At 41.1% G+C, this 19,738-nt stretch overlaps 3 protein-coding genes across 3 annotated transcripts; all 3 read right to left on the reverse strand.

Annotated features, from left to right (window-relative positions):
* Positions 1-3,157: 3,157 nt before the first annotated feature.
* LOC306741115 (putative G-protein coupled receptor 148) lies at positions 3,158-4,117 on the reverse strand (the record flags this gene model as incomplete). The annotated part of the gene is made up of 1 exon (XM_079223368.1): positions 3,158-4,117. One exon carries the CDS (start codon positions 4,115-4,117, stop codon positions 3,158-3,160), a length of 960 nt encoding a protein of 319 aa, XP_079079494.1.
* A 1,427-nt stretch (positions 4,118-5,544) lies between these two features.
* Positions 5,545-7,460, reverse strand: mterf4 (mitochondrial transcription termination factor 4; the record flags this gene model as incomplete). The annotated part of the gene is made up of 4 exons (XM_079223357.1): positions 5,545-6,010; positions 6,425-6,609; positions 6,722-7,151; positions 7,434-7,460. 4 exons carry the CDS (start codon positions 7,458-7,460, stop codon positions 5,621-5,623), a joined length of 1,032 nt encoding a protein of 343 aa, XP_079079483.1. The 3' UTR covers positions 5,545-5,620.
* A 901-nt stretch (positions 7,461-8,361) lies between these two features.
* pask (PAS domain containing serine/threonine kinase) lies at positions 8,362-17,982 on the reverse strand (the record flags this gene model as incomplete). The annotated part of the gene is made up of 20 exons (XM_079218063.1): positions 8,362-8,603; positions 9,043-9,192; positions 9,503-9,636; positions 10,013-10,212; positions 10,309-10,443; positions 10,533-10,658; positions 10,912-11,079; positions 11,179-11,321; positions 11,423-12,000; positions 12,590-12,719; positions 12,964-13,178; positions 14,080-14,251; positions 14,534-14,663; positions 14,754-14,935; positions 15,567-15,804; positions 16,008-16,142; positions 16,272-16,406; positions 16,483-16,653; positions 17,224-17,453; positions 17,778-17,982. 20 exons carry the CDS (start codon positions 17,980-17,982, stop codon positions 8,434-8,436), a joined length of 3,747 nt encoding a protein of 1,248 aa, XP_079074189.1. The 3' UTR covers positions 8,362-8,433.
* Between the last annotated feature and the right edge of the window lie 1,756 nt (positions 17,983-19,738).

A 19,738-nucleotide genomic window follows, 5' to 3' on the forward strand; every position in this document is an offset into this window, starting at 1 on the left:
ACATGATCATTGTTTGAACAGCAAGTGCAAAGTCAGTGGTACTAATAATAACCTTGAGTCATATTCTCTGTTTTATTTAAACTTGTATTTCAGGCAAATAACTATGGTTCCCCCATGAGGTATACTGTGTTCACGTCCACAAAGACTGTTTGTGTATTATGGAGTTTTTAAAGATGTTATATTAAACATGGAACTCTTGTATGTCTGGTCGTACTGTCTCTGTTTCCTCCTGTGAGGCCATTTATCCCCGGTTATTTTTAACCGGTTCAACCTATTCACGTGCGTTATGCAGCAGCACCTCCTTGGAGATAGAGGACATGTTTAGTCAGAGGTATCTGACGCAGATGGATTTACATTATGACTAATGCCCACTGAGGAGGAGAAAAATACAAATAATATTTAAAAAGAAAAAAGAAAAAAAGAACGATAAATTAAATAAAGCAGATTTAATTAGGTTATGTATTAAATTATTTTACTTTGTTTGCTGTTATCACTGTGAATTACAGTGAAGTTGAAATTGCCAGAGACGTACAATACGTCGTGTGCATGCGCACATCGTTTTGTTGTTGTTGTTGCTATTTTAAAAATGAAAGAGGAAAAAGTGAAATGGCATAATATCCCACGTATCTATTACAGACAATCACGTAAAAACAATGTGCGCTGTGTTGCCAGGTCACTAAAAGGACAGAAAACACTGTAGTTTCGGTTACTTAGTCTTAGACAAAGGAGACTCGTGCCGACCGTTAGCCATCGACAACATACTGACATAAACACGAGCTTAGCCGTTGCTTAACTCAACATAGTGGGACAAATTCAACAGGAAAACAAGAAATACGTATAAATGCAGACCTCATAAACCCAATAACAACATCCATAGTTATAAATAGAGCGGGTTACCTTACGCAGGCGTCTCCAGATAAAGCTTCCTCTTCACTTACAGTGGACAGAAAAAAAAAGAAAAAAAGTGTGGATGAAAATAAATCAGTATCCTGAAATAGTTATATATATATACATATATATATATTTTATGATGTCTGCCCTAATATAGTTATGGCAAGCAATGAATGCTGTTATACAGCTGAGACATTTTGACTTTTAGGTGGTGGCAAAAAAAGAGAGCTCGTACTAGCTAACAGTAAACACAGAACCAATATATACTTGTCAGGCGAAAAGAAAAAAAGCCATCCCACTGCACCTACTCAGCTGTTGCTGCTAGTGCATCATGGGTAATTGAGTTCAAATGAGTGTTGTCGCATACAGTTCGCCCGATGAGAAACAACACTTCCCGAGCGCCACTGGTTCTCCACGTGGCTGCCCTTTGTTTGCAAACAAACTTCGAGTGGAGGAAAAAAAAGTTCACAACAAGAAGTAACAGCGGTTGAGCAATACACGCAAAACAATACCAGCGTTATGGCGTAACACGTATGTAGAGGACGATGATATGAACCATGCATTGTATAGATACACGTCAGTAATAGTAGATGTACAAAATACCAGCCTCACCCACGTTTATATGCGTATGTTACATCGACACAACAAAATAAATAAAAATAAAGGTATATGTGCGTAACAAAAACAGCTGTAATGTGATCCCGGGGACACGTGAATACACACAGGATGAGAGGCACGCACCGTTTTTCTCAGGTAGAGGAAGGAGGAGGAATTGGAACAAAGGATGTCACAACTTCTTCACCCTGTTGCAAAATATTTCTGAGAACTCTCAACTGGGCTCCCTGGAAGTGTCCACTGTGTTATGAATGACCCGGACAGTTTCGAAGCGTGTGCTTAGTACTGGGGTGTACGCGCGCGCGCGCGCGTGTGTGTGTGTGTGTGTGTCTGTGTGTGTGTGTCTGTGTGTGTGTGTGCCAATGAAAGTTACTGACTATGCTTACTTCAAAATGTACACACATCCTTTTATTTTCCTCACTGGGCGACCACCATTGTAGGGGCATATGCAAGAGCATGTCTCTATCCCTGAAGTCATACAGGTAGGGGACAGTCAAAGGGCAACTCCACGACCAACTTCAGTAAACGGGTGGGCACAGCAGCGCACAGGAGGGAATACTGCAAAAAGGAAGGTTGTTATGGCCCCCGGGCACCTGCAGTACAAGTTCCCAAGAAAAAAACCATGTAATCAGAGAAGACCACAAGGAAGATAAGCAGGGCAAGCAATACTGCCAAATGTAATCATGTCCACGAAAAGCACGTTGTATCCGTCAATACAGAAAATAATCAGGCAGGGTATATATTTAGAGCTGTGTAATAACAAAACAATACACAGTAAAGGGAAAACAATAGACAGTGGGATATTTGTTCGTATTTGATCCACCTCCAGATGCAGTAGAAAGACGACAGTGAGCACCAGGAGCAGAGAGAGTGTGTTGCTGTGACGCAGCCCAGTGGACCGACACATGTGTCCCTCTGCTGTTGAGTTGTTGTACCAGTTAGACGGCACAGACAGAGAAAAGGTAGGTGTCTGACTCATCACTATCCACACACAGCCTCCTAAAGGAGGGAAGGTGCTTTTTTCTTTCCTCTGGTGCCTTAAATTGCAAAGTCAGTCAGACATTTGTTGATGGACATCCAGTCTTTGACAAACACGGCTTTGATGGCAAACGGAGCGAAGTGCTTTGTTACCACAGGTGGTCATAAAACTGAGGCTGAGTGGCCTTTATATCATATAATCATGATGATAACATTCATATTTTGGTTGTACTATTTATTTAAAAAAAGGGATTAAAATTGCCTCAACATCGAGATATACACTTGGAAAATGTTCTAAATGTAGCCTCAAATTACGCATGGCGTTTTACAGTCGGTGTTCTTAAATATGATAGCAGTAGGCCAAAAATAAGATACAATGTAAGATATTTGAGTGTTTCTCTGTGTTCTTGGGAATTTAGCGAGTGTTTGAAACAGCATTTAGACAATATACACCCACAAACACGATATTTGAACATAAAATGTGTTTTGATGTTAAAATATAAAATAAAATAAAAAATAACAGCACTGGGTGAATTTGGACTCTTCCTAACTACTGAACAGCATTTACATTTTACAGTTACAGTTTTGGAGGGCAACTGAGAAAACTGAAAGTATGTACATCACAATCAATTGCATGAAAGAAGTCTGAATAACGGACAGTTTCTAAGTGTCTTCATGAAACTGTGGTCTGGTTGTGTCTCCTGTGTTGGGGGAGCAGCTGCATTAGCGTGACAGAGATCTCCCTGTACCTCAGCCCATACAGGTATGGAGCAAACGCCCTGGGCAGCAGCATGAACACACACATATTGACTGTGCTTATCCACACACGTAGGTCCTGACTTATTTCTTCCATCCGGAACAGGAAGAGCTCCAGGATGAAAACCAAGCCGGGGGCGAAGTAGAGCAGGAGAAGAACCCCGTGAGCCAGCAGGGTGACCCGGGCCCTCGAGAAGCGGCTATGCCAGATGCCCTGGGTCCTTGTTACCATGTAGAGCCGAATGTAGCAGAAAAAAATGAGCAAGGCACAGATGAGGGCAACTACAATGAAGTGGATGTGGACCCCCCCGGCGTTCTTCACCTGAAAAAAGCCAAGGGAGATGAGGGCCAGACACACACCCCCATTTTCATGCGAATTTTCTCTCTTCACCTCCGTCATGATCCCCAAGGTGAGAGGGTACACAGCCGACAGCACCCACGTTCCCAGCAGTATGCGGTGTGTGCGTGCAGGGGGAAGAATGTCATGGTAACGGAGAGGCCAGCGAACCGCAGCATAGGTGTCGACCACCATGAGGGTGAGGGTGAAGATGGCACAGCTGTAGGTGGTGACAGTGACGGCTGTGATCAGGTCACAGACCAGCCAGGGTATTTGAGCTCTCAGGGCGTTACAGATCACTACGGCCAGGTTGAAGACGAGGAAGAGTATGTCTGCCGCCAGGGTGTTGGCCAACAGCAGGTAACGTGTCTCCTGACGCAAGGCATGGGACAGGAAAATGCACGCCAGGAGAACAGGGTTGACTAGCAAGGTGGCCAGAGTGACGACTGTGGTTGGGATGAGAAAAAAATCAAGTTTCCACCTCAGCCAGCTCTCCATCCATTCCTGTGTGAAGTTAGAAATGAGCGTTTGTGACGACATTTAAGTCTTTTGAGCTACGGAGGCACAGATGCTCCGACTGAGGGGTGTTTTATGGTGTGGACTATTTCCTACAGCAGCTTTCTGTTAATGAAAAGACCATTAATTAATATCAACAGAGTAAATCTATACACATAAACATTGAGGTATATAGACTATTTCATATACATATTTTAGATTCTAGATCTCAGGATTGCAGGCTGGACAAACCTGTAATGTTTTCAACTGCCTTGGCTGACTCAGACGTTGATATAACTTTTGTAGTGCTCCTCATGGTTATGTACAGTATAGTTCAAAGGTCTAGGGACATGAGAGGCCAAACATTCAAATATACAGACCGCGGTGTCTGTACCTCTTGAGTATTATGTTGCAACAAAAATAAAATGCAAATGAAGAAAAGATGTTAAAAATTACTCAATGTAACATTACAAGATGTACATTTAATGTATTAAATTTCAAAAATATAATTACAATTGACTACAGTTGGACTGCAGTTTGGATGAAACAATATTTTGGTGAATTTGATTTAAACATTAATTTCCCTACACTTGTAGTCCCGTCATAGATACAATATATATATATATATATATATATATATATATATATATATATATATATATATATATACAAACCTGATAGTAATGCCCCTGCTACCCCACTAAACACTTGAGACAAAAACAGAAGATCTGTTTGTTCTGTTCAAACTTTTTGTTGACCCACTTATTGACAAATTATTGATTGGCCAAAGGTACAATTTCTTACCTTATGTCCGGAACAGAAAAACCTCTGTGTTGCACTTCCATCAGGCTTTGCGTTTCTAAAAATCAATGGATGTCTTGTTCGACGCGGCTCACCCGCTGGCCTTATCTGATCCACTCTTTGTTGACTCATACAGATAATATAGGGAAGGAGAAAGCTACGGCCACTTGGCAGTCACATAGTAACGGGGCGGGACTATCATCCACCTAGTTATTCCTCATGGTGCCACTTCATCCGTCTTTCCTACCCACTAGCTTTTTGGGGTTTAAGTCATTGAAAACCATCAAGATTCACATGTTCTGTGATATTGCTTTAACTTGTGGGGTTACTTAAGCAAAGTCACAAACCGATTTGGACCGTGGAAAGAATACATGGGAGAAATTGTTCACGCCTTATATGTCATCCATGTAGAGTCCTTATCTATCAGCCCCACACCGACGCCTCACAACAACGTCATTACATTGTGAACACAGGAATCAACTTCAAACCGGATGCTGCACTCAGTCCAATCTGTTAGTGGCACGGGTACAAAAGAGAACACGCTATGGGTAACAACAACAGCGACATTGCATCCATGTGTGTTTTAGATAAGAATTTTCTATAGCACATAATGACAAACTTGAGTTCAACAAACAGATAAATGGAAACATTTTATTAGTTAATTCATCACCATCATATACGTCATTTTCTCTAATCATGTAACTTCCTCTTTAAACAAGTTCTCTCAGTCCCTCTCACAGTGCTCTGTCATTTTTTTCTCCTCTTCCGGTAACTCCCTTTCCCTCCAGTCTCCTCATCCTCTTCATCCTCCTCTACCTCATCATCGTCACTATCAGTTTCAACGCTGCCATGCTGATGCTGTTCTTCCTGCCACTCTCTTGCCAGCAGTTTCCCAAATACGTCATACTCCTCCGCTGACGCATTGGCAACATGTGTGAGGAAGGTGTCCTCGTCAACGTTGAGGATGTCGTCCAGTTTGGGGTTGAGGATGATCGTCTGGCCTTTCTTGTCTGGGGTTTGATACAGGCCCCTGCGCTCCAGAAAACAGTGTCGACGTCGCACCTCGGCCAGAGTGAAACGAAACACCCGGGACTTCACCATCCACGCCTGTTTGACACCCATCCGGAAGAAGACGTACTGTGGAGAGATGAGTCAGTTCATGCCGTTACAAACAACCACCACTTTGGAATGACAAAAAAACACTACAAGACAACCTCAAATGATAATATATAAGATATATGGCATACATTCAGACAAAAACTGAAATAAAGCATGCTCCATTCTGTAGAGACAGCCTAGTCATAACAACATAACAACAGCACTTTATCATGGGAGCTGTTGCTTGTTTCAAAGACTATTGATTTCAGGCCACTAATGATTACTTCAGATTTTTGGTTCAGCGTACGATCATTTGTTCAATATAATGCCTGAAAATTGTTTTAAATAAAAGGCCCATCTGTCAATGTTAAGTCTTAAAATGTCTTGTTTTGTCCAATCCAAAAATCTACAGCTGAGAAGCTGGGAAATCAGGGAATGACGGGAAAGGCCAACCTGAAACTTGTACTCCAGCTGACCCCTCTCTTCCAGGACTACGGCCGGACTATCTCTGAGGATGTCTGTGACCTGCTGGACGGTAAACTGGCACTTCTCTCTGAGGAACACCACCACGCTTTTTACGGTCTTCACAGGCACAGTCAGGATCTGTGGGTAATAGGACACAACTCTCTGCAGACTGCCTAAGGGGGAGGATAGAAGGAAACATACTGGTTTAATAAGTATGAAGTTAAGCCACCGACAGCAATGCTGAACGTTATGATAAACTGTGCTGCACAAAGATCATCAGCTCACCTTCAACCAAACCTAATTTCCGCATGTGGTCTATGCGCTGCTGAAGCTGTGACTCATTGATTGTGTAAAGTTCAGGACATTTCTCCAGCAGTTTCAGCACACTGGAAGGGTTAAGGCCCAAGACAAACAGAGCCGTGAGAGTTGACAGAGCGTGTCTGGCAGCACTTCCTCCTCTGAGTTTGGACGTGGCTTCATATATCCGCTCTGCCTGGGAGTCTGTGAATCCCATATCAACCAGAGAGTGGGGGGACAGCTCTGTGACTGGCTTCCTGGATTGAGGATCGAGCTCATGGTTGTGTTGCTGCAGAGTATTCTGGCTGTTGGAGGAACCGAACAATCTGCACCCGGTGCACAGAGGCTGGAGGTGACGTCTCCCACCCTGAAGTGGACTGAATATGGAGGAGGCATTTATCACGGCCCACCGAAGAACCTGGTGGGAAAACAAATCATCGATATATTACACAAGCATTATTTGGGTCAGGACGGTACAATGGCCGCTGTTGTGGCCGTGGGGCGACTACACAAGTGCAGTTAGTAGAAGATGAGCTGCGATAGTTAGCATAAGTTAGCGTACATGAAGGTTACAGTGGAAGTATGAGGGCTGTCAGTCGCTTCTTCGACATACGCGGGTCATGCCTTTTAACGATGTAATAACTTTATTTGAAGTTGGAGAAATATTAAAAGGGTCACGTATTTTAAAATGTTGATTCACCTGACGTGCAGCAATTCGGGTACCCATGCTTGTCCGTCGCACATATACTTCCGTCGTTCAGACTCAACAGACTAAAGAACAAAGGTTCCGCTTTGCTCTCTTGAATGTCGAGAAGTGCATACACGACGAGATTTATACAAAAGGTGGACTATTACTGATTAAATATTTTAACCTTAGCTCAGGCTGACATACAATATTTTTTTCTGCCGATTTCTGACTAATTCAATCCAATTTAGAGCTTTTATTTTGTACATCTGCAGTTGTCACACCAAACAGCTGCTGCCAAACATCTCCGATTCATCACCATGTTAGAATCTACAATGTGACTTTTACTTACTTGAATGTAAAATTCAAATACATTTACAATGTTTGCATGACACTTTCTCCAGTTTTGGTCAACAGGCAACTCCGGAATAATAAAAAAAAGTAACACATTTGTGGTCAAATATTTATTCATGTACACAAATAAATAGATAAAATATTGTAAAGATACTTACAATATTTATTTAAAACACTCAAGATTAAAATTGTGAACACAAAACAGAAAAGCTGGATCGATAAAACAGTTCCCTTCAACTAAAATCTCTGTGTGGTTTCTCTGAGGTAAACAACTAAAAGTTGTGGTCACTTCTGGGTCCCTGTAACAATTACTATGATTTTAATGCTAATATTCAAGTCCAAAGAATAAATAAAACATTAATATAAAAAGGAAATCATCATAAAGCTTTTGCTTTGTGTTGCACTCAGCAATTACAAATATGTAAAACAAAACAAAAACAACAACAGCGTGAAAATGACATACATTCATTCATTGGTATCAAGCTGTATAAACGTCATGAAGGCAACGTCCATTTGTCTCTGAAAGACTACCTTCTAGACGGTAGTGTTTGATTACGACCTTGGACTAAGACAAGCTTCCTTTTTCTTAGTTTGCACTTTTTGTCCTCCTTGTACTGCGCACACTAAATGTTGGACGGATGGTTGAGCATAAATTCAGTCTTTAATCTTCATGGAGGTACTTCTGAAGCTCCGTTTCCAGGGCCACCATTGACAACCTGTCATCTTCATCTTCCACCTCCTCATCATCAGGAAGAGTCTCGTCATGTTCATCGGGGAACAAGTCATGCTCGATGAACACTTTAGGAATGGGCTCCAGCTGGTGTTGTGAGTCTGTGAAAAGAAGAGCGGGTCCGGAGTACATGAGCTGTGACTGACTTCCATCTGAACAACGGAGACAGCAGATTGTAGAGATGCTCGATGGCAACGTTGATGCAAAGAAACTATGTGGCATCACAAAACATCCACTAGTCACATGTGCATTCTCGATGAAGTTTAAAGTTTGATGGTATAGGTATTTGAAGTCCAGTTCAAGAACATTAAGACTAAAGCCACAAGCAGTTGTCAAGACAAAGCTTACTCAATCAGTTTAGGGGAGTTAGCAGCTTGTTAAAGCAAGGTGGGAAAATAAAGGATAAACATACACATTTGATGCAAAGAGATTAATTTAAAAATATTGCAAAATGTCCAAAGAAAGTGATATTTAAATTACAGGTTGCGTCCAATAATATCTGAAGTGAAAAAGCTAGCTCTGGTGTTAAAGAGTACTCACAGAAGCTCTGAGTTGGAGCAACCACCTCAGTCCAGCTGTACTCTGCCAGTGAAATGGGCTGGCTGACCCAGAACTGCAGCAGCAGCTGGTCCAGAGTCATTCTCCGAGCGGGATCAGGGTGCAGCAGCCCACGTAACACACCATGCAGGTCTGAGAGGGCACAGAGAGAAATTTCAGCACAGAAGAAGAATGTTTGTAGAAACTTTCATTTTTATGACAACGTATTAGGGCCGATGTAGTAGTGCAAAACACTGGTAACAAAAAAAAGTATTGTTTCACTACAAAATCCTATTGGGGAATTATTTTTTTTTGCAGAAATTTATACATAATCAAATTTGTGCGTTTTATCTCATAACTTGCATTTTTTTTCCTTTAAATTTGTTTAGCTCCGTAATTATTATATATTGTTTTGCCACACACTGTTGTAAAACCACACCATTAGCAAAGCACAGCAGTATACCTGGAGAGAGGGGGAACGGGGGCTTGAGTTTGGCATCCAGGATCTCCCCAACGCCACAGAAAGGGTTCTCACTGAATAGCAGAGTGTAGAGCAGTACTCCAAGAGACCACATCTCCAGCTCCGGACCCTCATAGCTACAACCGAACAGAAATAGACACCAAAAACATTTAAATAAGCATATAATTGGCAACATGGAAAACATGTCAGCATTTTATTCCCCATTTAATTTAGTGTCTGTGTACGGCTTTGTTACTTTACAATTGGTATATACTCAAAGCTCCATATAGTTTCTTTGTACATCGTAAAGGTTAATGAGTCATGCAAGTCATACAGGACTGGAAAACAGTGCCTTGACCTAGATTCTGTTTTAATGCTTTAAACTGTTTATTCACAAACACACCTATTCCCCTTTTAAACTAAACCATCTATAAAAAAAAGCAGCAATCAATATGAAATTTCCTATTTGTTGGAACAAATATCACTTGTCGTTCTCAGGTAATATGTACATACGGATTTCCCTGAAGCACCTCCGGGGAACAGTACTCCAGTGTGCCACAGAAATTGTAAAAGAGCTTCCTGGGAGCCATCATGGCAGCAGAGCCAAAGTCTATCAGTCGAATGTGGAAACAATTGTCAATGATGATGTTCTCATCTTTTATGTCCCTATGAAGGATGTTTTTATTCCGCAAATAGAAGACAGCGGCCACCAGCTGGGAAGAGACAGAACATCCAGTTTAGACTAATGAACGCTTCTCATTTCAGAGCCGATGCTCCTGTCATATCTATTTTCATGCCCATGTACATACCTGTCTAAAGATGTAGCTGGCCAGGGGCTCATCCAGCCTTGGCTGCATGTCTATGAACTCAAAAAGGTCTAAGCCATCTCCATGTTTCTCCATCACCATCTGGAAGTAACTCCCATTCTCAAACACCTCCAGCACCTAGTGGCACACACACACATATAGGATGAGCTAAATAATTTAGCACAACAAATTTGTCCATGTGTCTTAAAGCCTTAAAACCCAGTTACCCTGACTATGTTGTGGTGCTGTACTCGTGTCAGTATGGCAATCTCCTGGCTGACTGGTCCCAGCATGGGATCTTCTACCCAGCAGTCGCTTACAATCCTCACCTTGCTAATGAACTTCACTATCACCTGCAAATTAAAAATGTGAAAAAACACATCACCACAACAATCATATCACTTTTGCAAACCTTATGATTTATCTTGGTTTACGATAAAATTGATGAACACATATTTCTACACAGAAATTGCTGCATATATATATATATATATATATATATATATATATATATATATATATATATATATATATATATATACACACACACACATATACACACGAAGAATGGGATATGTTTCGGCATTAATGAAAATATTGTCTTACTTCTGTTCCATCAGAGCGCCTATTTGCTTTCCAGACAAACCCAAAGGCTCCTTTACCCACAGCTTTAAGAGGCTGGTACTCTTCTTCAAACTGCCCGTCACAGGCTCGGGACTGCTCTAGATCCATGCTGGAGCGTAATACCTCCCCATGGCTGGACTCACCAATCCTCTAAAAAGGAGGAGAAGAGTCCAGAAGGATGACTTAAAAGCATAACAACACATTACACATTTTGATAGAAGAGATAGTTTGTGCCATACTAACACTGACCTCTCCTAGACTGGCTCCTGACTGGTTGTGCAGTGGTCGATCTGTATGCAATAGTGCCCCCTGCTGGCCAGGCCTACTCATCCACACACAGAACATGGAGCTTCCATCAGGGAGGTCAGTCCTGCAGACATCACACTGCACATCTGGAGAGAACATAAGATACTGGTTGAAGGCTTTTTTTTTTTTTTTGTAACACCATGTGCAGAAAGTTTGAGGGAAAATTAACAGTTGCAGTGGTACCAACCTACTCTCGTGCCATCTCTGTGGTACGCGCTTCCTTCATATCGCCCCTCTAGTATCTGTGTGGGGTCTGAGGATGGGTTGTGTCCATTCCCCGTCTGTTTCTTAGGAGTAGATGTGGCAGGAATGTCCGTCATTGACTGATTCTCATCGTTCACTGGCATGCAGAACTCTTGACTCTTTTCTTTTTGAATTGAAGAAAGAGCTGCCCACTGATCCTGATTGCCCTGGTTGTTTTCTACTCGCTCTTCACTTGAGCTTCTGGCCTCGACACCGGCGTTCCCAGTCTCAGCTTCCAGGTCGGAGCCTACCACGCATGGGGAGGGTGTACGCAGCAGCTCAGCTGTATTGCAGGATGTCATGGAGTGTTGGTCATCATCATTGTACCCTCCGCCACTGAGAAGCTCTATACTACTGCTCAGATCTAGGTCGGCCATGGCCCGGGTCACCACATCACCATTGCTGTTAACGTCCAGAAAACAGCTGGCTGAGTCTACTATGTGTGCTGAGCGAGAATCCTCTGACGGGCCTGGATCAGAACCACCATGGCCAGCAAAGTTTTCACAGAAGCCAGAGGACGACCTGGGAAACAACCACAACAACTGATGGCAGATCAAATGGCAAATCTTTAAAAAAACAAATCCAGATGGCATTATTTTATCAAAAGAACATTCTGATGAATGTTTACAGTTTTCTTTCCAATCTCAGGCTGGTATGTCACTAACAATTAGGGTTGCACCTATTTCAGTGGCTACTACCTACTTGTTTGTAAGTGATACAAGTAAAACGTTATTCAGTTCAAATAGAAGCTATGCAATTATTTTGAGGTTGTCATGGCAGGACAGATACATGTTGTACTAAATTGAGATAGTTCACTAAATTAGTACAAATTCAACACATAGGCAGCCAACCTAACCAATTTTGAACCAATTGAAGGCACTAATGGAATGAAATAGATTAATTTCTTCAGTGATGTAGAATGCAAATCAGTGTTAATTTATCCATGTCTCTAGCCTTAGTAACGGAAATAACTAATGGGCTGTCTTAACCATTACATGTGAGATTTAGTGATTACATGCAAATAAAGTTAAAGCCAGTTCCATATTTTGGTGTTAAAATTGGAAAGAGTGGTCTCTTGAGACACGTAATTGCAACTTGTAACAACCCCCACCTGCTCTCCAGTGAGATGACCTCAAAGCTGGAGTCCTGGAGGACCGAGGTACATAAGTGGCGGGCTTTGCCTACGTCAGGAGAGGTGCCACCCACCCTGATAACAGCATGGCCATTCTGACTGGGAGTGCCTGAAGTAAAAAAAAGAAAAGAAAAGAAAACGACAAAAAACACTGGACAATGTTCAAAGACTTATATTTTAATGCCATTGCTCACTGTAAATATGAAATCCCTCCACACAATATTAAATAATTACACATAACAGATGTGCAGAATGTTCTGTTGATTTACACATTCCCATGTATAGCTCAGTTTAGTTTGAAGGAAGAACTCCAAGTAAATTACTGTGAACTAAAACTACAAGTCACATCATACCCGAGATATTCCTGATGGCAGGTTCACCACAGAGCTGCTGGTCTGTGTTATGGTGTGGTGGTCCGGCGGAAACCAGGCAGTAGGTCTCATCTTCTGGAGGTTCCACCAAGGCAAATGTCTGGAGGAGTGCCTGAGTGCTATCAGCACCGTCTAGCTGGCTCGCGCAGAGAGCAACCTGCACTGCCTCCGCCATCAGCTCCATAGTGTCATCAGGCCTGAGGGGAAAAAGGGCATTGTAATGTCAATCAGGATCAAATAATGTAATTATCATACTATAATACTAGATATGTTTTGAAAATCATTTGTGTTCACACATACAGAACGATTTAAACCTCTGCTAGATGTTGCTTATAATCAGTGCATTCATCAATTTTTGACTCTCATCCATAAATTCCTCAAGATTTATTTATCCTTGTATGAGAGTGAAGCTACATGCAGCAGCCAAAAATAATCTATTGTAAATGTGACATTTAATGATCACTTCTTATTCATAATTAATTTAATTGAATATTGGATTTAAGGAATCACAACTGTAAACAAGCCATTATGGAGTATTTAAAAGAGCTTATATATATATATATATATATATATATATATATATATATATATATATATACATATATATATACATATACATATACATATATATATGTATATGTGTATATATATATATATATATATATATATATATATATATATATATATATATATATATATATATATATATACATACATACATACATACATACATACATTCACACACACATACATATACATATAATAACACTAAATCCAACTGAGAGTGCATCAGGCTCGACCTAAGAGCTGTTGCGTTTTCATATTTACTGCCAGACACATTAACTATTCATGCAGTCTGCTGCTTTTAGATTCGTGGATGTTGGTACAGCAGCTTTTGTGTGGTCGATTAGTCGTGAAACATACAAAACATACAAAGATTCGGTCTACTATTAATGTCTGCCGGCACATAACTCTTTGAACAGGTTTAACATGGTCACAGTCAAGAAGTTTGTAGCTCTTTGTTCGTATGAAGTAGTTGAGTTTTTGAATAAAAACCTTCAAGTAGTTAATGACAAGAACATAAGGATTGCTACTTACATAAACACTCTTGTGGAGGTGACAGCAGGAGGAGAAAGGGTAGACAGTGCGCTGTACGGTTTCTCCAGCCTGGTGCTGGTTCCAGTGAAGATTCGGCCTCTCCCTGTGGACGTTCTTCCCAGAACAGCCTGATGCACCATGGCCATATCACCAGCCACCAGTGAGGAAGGGCCTAAGGATTGAGAGAAAATATTATATGATACACTTCAAACAAATAGTACTGTATCACGAGTCAAAATAGAACAGGATATGGCAAAAATATAAATAAATTTAGACGGATATGACACATATACTGTATGTTTACACCACAGAAGCCTGTATATGTTGTTTGACCTGGAGGTTCTGAAAGTCTAACACTGTGCCCACCTAACTTCCAAGTTTAGACTAATCCCTGCAAGTAGGTTGTGAAAAAGCCACCATCTTGTACACTTTACAAATACACACAAATGCTCACCATATTTCCCTGACATTTTGGATGAGGCTGTACTTTTATTAACCTCTGCTTGAGAATCAGAGAAGGAGGTGGCCTTTTTGTCTGTGTCAGACATCCATCCGTAGAAACCAGGCATCAGAAAAGTGACACTCTGTTGATGACCAAGCAGCAGAGACAGAAGTGAGAGTTGACAAGGCAGTCAATCCAAAGCAACCTTGTTCAGCTGGTCATGTCGGCTAACCTTGCTCAGCAGCTCGTCCTTGTCATAGCCAAACAGACTGAGGGCCAGGTGGTTTTGGATGCGGCAGATTGAGCCATCAGAGCGGAGCAGGAGGAGACCGCTCAGAGGAGCAAACACCCAAACTGTTCCGGAGTACACCAGCGCAGGGCTGGGGGAGAGGACGATGCTGTCCACCTTCACTTCTGGAAGAATCCAGACACATTGAAAAAGCACAATTCGCTGCTACATTACAGCACAAGATGAGTGACGCTTATTAGGGGGCATAAATGTACCCTATAGTGACTATTTTGCATAGTTGATTGGTTAAACTTTGTCACCAATATCGGATCCAGCTAATTGAGTCAGTATCAGCCCGATATCAGTATCAGTGCGTCCCTCGTGAAAAACTCCAAAGATCTCAAAGCTGTCAATGTTTCATGAGCTAAAAAACAGCCCCAACTACTGCTTTGTGACAATGCGGTTTTCAGAGCCAACGCTTTTTCAAATTGTTTTCATTAGTGTATAATCAACTGAAATTAAGAATCGCTGAGATTTCGTTACCTTAAAATGAACTGTTTATATCTACAAAAAACAACAACTTGGTATTCATTACTTTTCCATCAGGGGTTGTACAGCTTATGTATATTGTTCTTATTATAAAAGGCTGAGGAGAATACACTTCAGGATGTTCAGGGCTTCGGCAGCATAACATTGACTGTGGATAATGCACCAGTTTCTCCAAAATAATATTGAGTATTTTTAATCCCTCTCTGATTTAGCATTAGGATTTTAGCATTTTTTTAAAAAAATAAATAATGAAAAAAAACACCGTACCAGAGGATGGCTCTTCAGGGTTTAAGCTGTTTGACTTGCACACAGAGGAGGTGAGCGGACAGCATGGTCGGTTTTCGTGTGCATCTGAACTGTCAAGACACTCTGTCGGGCAGGTGCAAGCAGTCCCATTGTTTTGATGTTGGGGCTTCCCACACACCACGGCCCCCTGAAGTTTGACACACAGTGGGACGGATGCACCCCCTCTGCTTTTACCACAAACTCTCTGAATCCTTAGCATCTGAAAGAAGGAAAGAAATGCAAAGTCAAGGATGACAGATTCACAGAAATACCTGAGCTTAAAACGTTGTGGGATAATATTTCTTTTCTCTGTGTTCCTGGACTGTCTAAAAAGCCTTTTGGTAAACTGAAACTTGAAGCAAAGCTTAAGAAAGGGAGCTTTCCTTCGCTGAGTGGACAGTTTTGGCTGTAAAGTGTGCTTACTTTGGGCAACGCGTTTCTGTGCAGGGGGATTTGTAAAGAGGGGATTAGTTCCTTCACAGGCACCCCTTTTAACTCGTCGGGATGTTGGTATCCATGGAGATGGGCAAACGCCAAGTCACAGGTTAGGATACTACCCTAGAAAGAAAGTGTTTTAATAAATAAGATAATATTTTACCCAGTAGCATGTAAATGAAGAACGCAGGAATTCTCATGAAAAATGCAAAAAAGAAAGAAAAAAACCACACTAAATAATGACATACTCACGTCTTGTGTAAAGGACAGAAAGGCTGATACCCGTTCCACATTTTCCATCACGACAAGCCAGTGCTCTTCATTTTGTGACAGTCTGTGGGTACACACTGACACCGGCATCTCTCCAGATAATGTCACAACATCCACCTACAGAAAGAGTGGCACGTTAAACATAACAAAAAAAAAAAAAAGTTTGGTCAAGAATAGCCAGCATTTTTCATACCACTTTTCCAGACACAGATGCAACAGTTCCATCCATCAGGGGAAAGTCTTCTTCCAATGCTTCTTCCAGTACCTGACTGTTTTTCTTCAAGATAGAGAGCAGCTTTTTTCCAATCAGCTCGTTGGTGGTGCACTCGAGCAGTTTGCAGGCCTGTTCATTTGCTGACAAAATCTGAAAAATTAAGATAAGAAACACATTTATAGCACATGCTCTAATTTTGCTAAATTACCACTGCTTTCATTGAAGGACAACTTTATTTATTTTTCAACATGGATAGTAATCCTTTTTTCCATGTTTTTGTGTCTAACAGACTAATACGGACAGCAATTTATGAAATTGGTCCAGTATTGAGCGAGAGCAGTTGGCAGCCGCTCACAGGTTGTAATATAATCGTATCCGGGCAATTTGACACTGTCAATTTACGTCCACTAAAAGGCCTTGCTTCTGCCACTGACAATGTCTGACATTATGAAAAGAGTTTCGCTCAAGGAGTGGTCTTATTCTAAAGGTGACGTACAGAAGGACTGTTGGTGTTATCTAAAATATTTTACTTATAATAACAATCTGAGCCTGTCAGTGGCAAAACAAGCACTTTTAGTGAATGTAACATTACATTGATGCTGCAAAATTACCTTGCATCTAGTTCTGCAGCTGCCCGTTACAATGTTATGTCTCAATACTGTCCCCATTCGTCACTTAAGACACAAAACCTTAGAACACCCTAAAGAGGACACACAGTACCTCTCTGGTTTTATAGTCGACCGTAAGAATAACTTTGTTTGGGTTGAGGGTAGACGGAGATCCAGACAGGCCAAAATCTTCAGAGATTAGCTGACTGAACAAGCTTTCCTCCTTCTCTGACATAGTGGATGGATGTGGCAGGGAAACAGCAGAGACTTTGGAGCCACGATGTAAGCTCGAGATTTGAAGGTTTCTTGCTGCGACAGAAGTGCAAATATCCAAACTTTCATCTGGAAGAAAAAAAATCGGGGACATCATTTTTTTTTTTATATAATCAATCACAAACTATTTCTCTTTAGCAATCTAATAATTATGTTCATGTTAGCTCAAGTGGACTTCTTTAAACAGCTTAATTGGTCCAATAGACATTCCCAAACTCAAATATGGTCATTAGTTAGCTTCATTTGATCAAAGAAGAGGAGCAAATATAAATGTGGATTTTTGTCACTTGTTTAAGGTTAATCGATTGTCAAAACTGAAGCAGATGATTTGTGTGCCTACTGTTTAATCATGTCATCTTTACTCTCAATTACAGCTAAACGAGTCACACTCACCGCTCAAGGAACCAGCATAATACCGACGTTGCAATGCCCAGAGGCTCTTCTTGTACAACGGTCTCCGAGTACATGGGTAGGACTTATTCAGGTCAAAGTCATCCTCCAGCAGATCAGAGCTGAGGTCCGGCACCACACAAATAGTGTCTCCTTTACCTCTATTGCGTTGGCTCCCCCTCAGAAAAGCCTCAGTCGACAGCGACATTGTTGTTGGTTATCCAGCGGGCATTGACAATGACTGACCCATATAGAGAGAATTAATGGTTGCAGTATTGTAACAATAGTGTATGTTTACAGGTTGGCAGATTACGGCAGGCTCAGCTGACAGAGAACAACTTGCATTGATAACATATTTTGTTGCTCGGTTATTAGCGTCCGATGTGAAGATTAAGAGCGAAACGACACTCACCCCAAATCGGAGAAAGAAACTGTGCGGCCTGTTTCCTCGAAGGGAACAGCAGTTTCTGTTGACGCTTGTTGACAAGGGGACAAGGTAGCAAGGTAGCAAGGTAACGTCACCTCCACTGGGCTTTCCGGCTAACTAGCCATCTGCTAACGTAAACGTTACTGCCACAACAAACAAAACAAAGTCGCGCGGCGTTTGGTTGGCCAATTTGCAGTGTTGCAATTTCAACGATTTTAGTCCGAGATTACGTCACCGTGGCCTGAGCACGACTTTGACACCATTCCAGCAGGTTAGTGAAGGAACAAATACGATTGTATGGAAACTGTTTTCACTTTCGTCTAGCAGTAGCTTTTGTAAACCGCGGGCTTCTAGCGCCAGCCGAGCAGATTCAAGGAAGTACTCTCAGCTCCTGTAAGCCAATCAAATACCACGTTACTAAACAACAACACCTCATTGGATGATTAGCCGAAAACGCCCGCCTTTGTTTCCATGGAAACCATGTCACAAAAGCAACCCCCGCCCTCCCAAAAAAATATAATTAAAAAGAGGAAGATGTCTTAAATGCGTAAATACTTTTCACAAGTCAAATAAATAATTCACATATTATTTTTTATTATAAAACAGCTGGACACAGACAAACCCCAACGGCACTACAACAGTGTTTCAAGTCACAGTTTTCTTTTTTCTTTTTTTTACTGTGGTTAAGCAAACAATACGTCTACTCTAGTTGTGTTTTGTTTGTATTCGTAAGGGGCAATCCATAACATTAGTAGAAAATTACTATATATTCTAAAACATACTACATGAGAATTATAAGGTCTTTATGTGTATGTACAAATCTGATGAAGGACACTAAAATACATGTTTGAATCGATGTTACAAAGATCCTCCTATTATGTAGGCTTAAACATGGCATCTGAGAGAAGTTGGGTAAGAGTTCCAGGTGCAATGACTGCAGGGGTGCATATGTTTTTGTAGTTTGTAGTCTCTTAATTAGCTACATGGCTTTACTTGTTAAATTTACAAGCTCTCCCTAAGGAGGATCTCACCAACTTCGACTAGACACAAGTTTTTGGCACAACACAGACTGGAATTTAATGAATCAGACATTATCCTTACTGACAGAAAGTCTGGCATAGTCCAAATTAAAAACGGGTCAAAGGGGCACAATAGGGAAGTACACTATGCTGCACATTTGCATAAGTGAAAAAGAAAATAATTACAACATAAGATGAAAAGCTCACTCTGACATAGCTGCTTAATAAGAACAATATACATAACAGTCAGTACAGATGCATTGAAACATATTTTAGTTTAACTTGGCTCTCTTGGTATTAGCAACATTGTGAGCAGAATTTCAGTTAATCCATTACTGAAATAATGTATCTTGTTGACAGGTCAACTCCAGCTGCTATGGGAAATGTAAGCATGTAATCCAGTCTGCTGGGATCCATTTACACACGTCATCATTGATTTTTTTTCTTTTTCTTCTTCACATCACAAACATCTAATTAACTAGATTTCTGTAACATTGGGTACATTTTGATACACCATC

This window comes from Taurulus bubalis (assembly GCF_910589615.1).
Source record: "Taurulus bubalis genome assembly, chromosome: 1".
NCBI lineage: Eukaryota > Metazoa > Chordata > Actinopteri > Perciformes > Cottidae > Taurulus > Taurulus bubalis.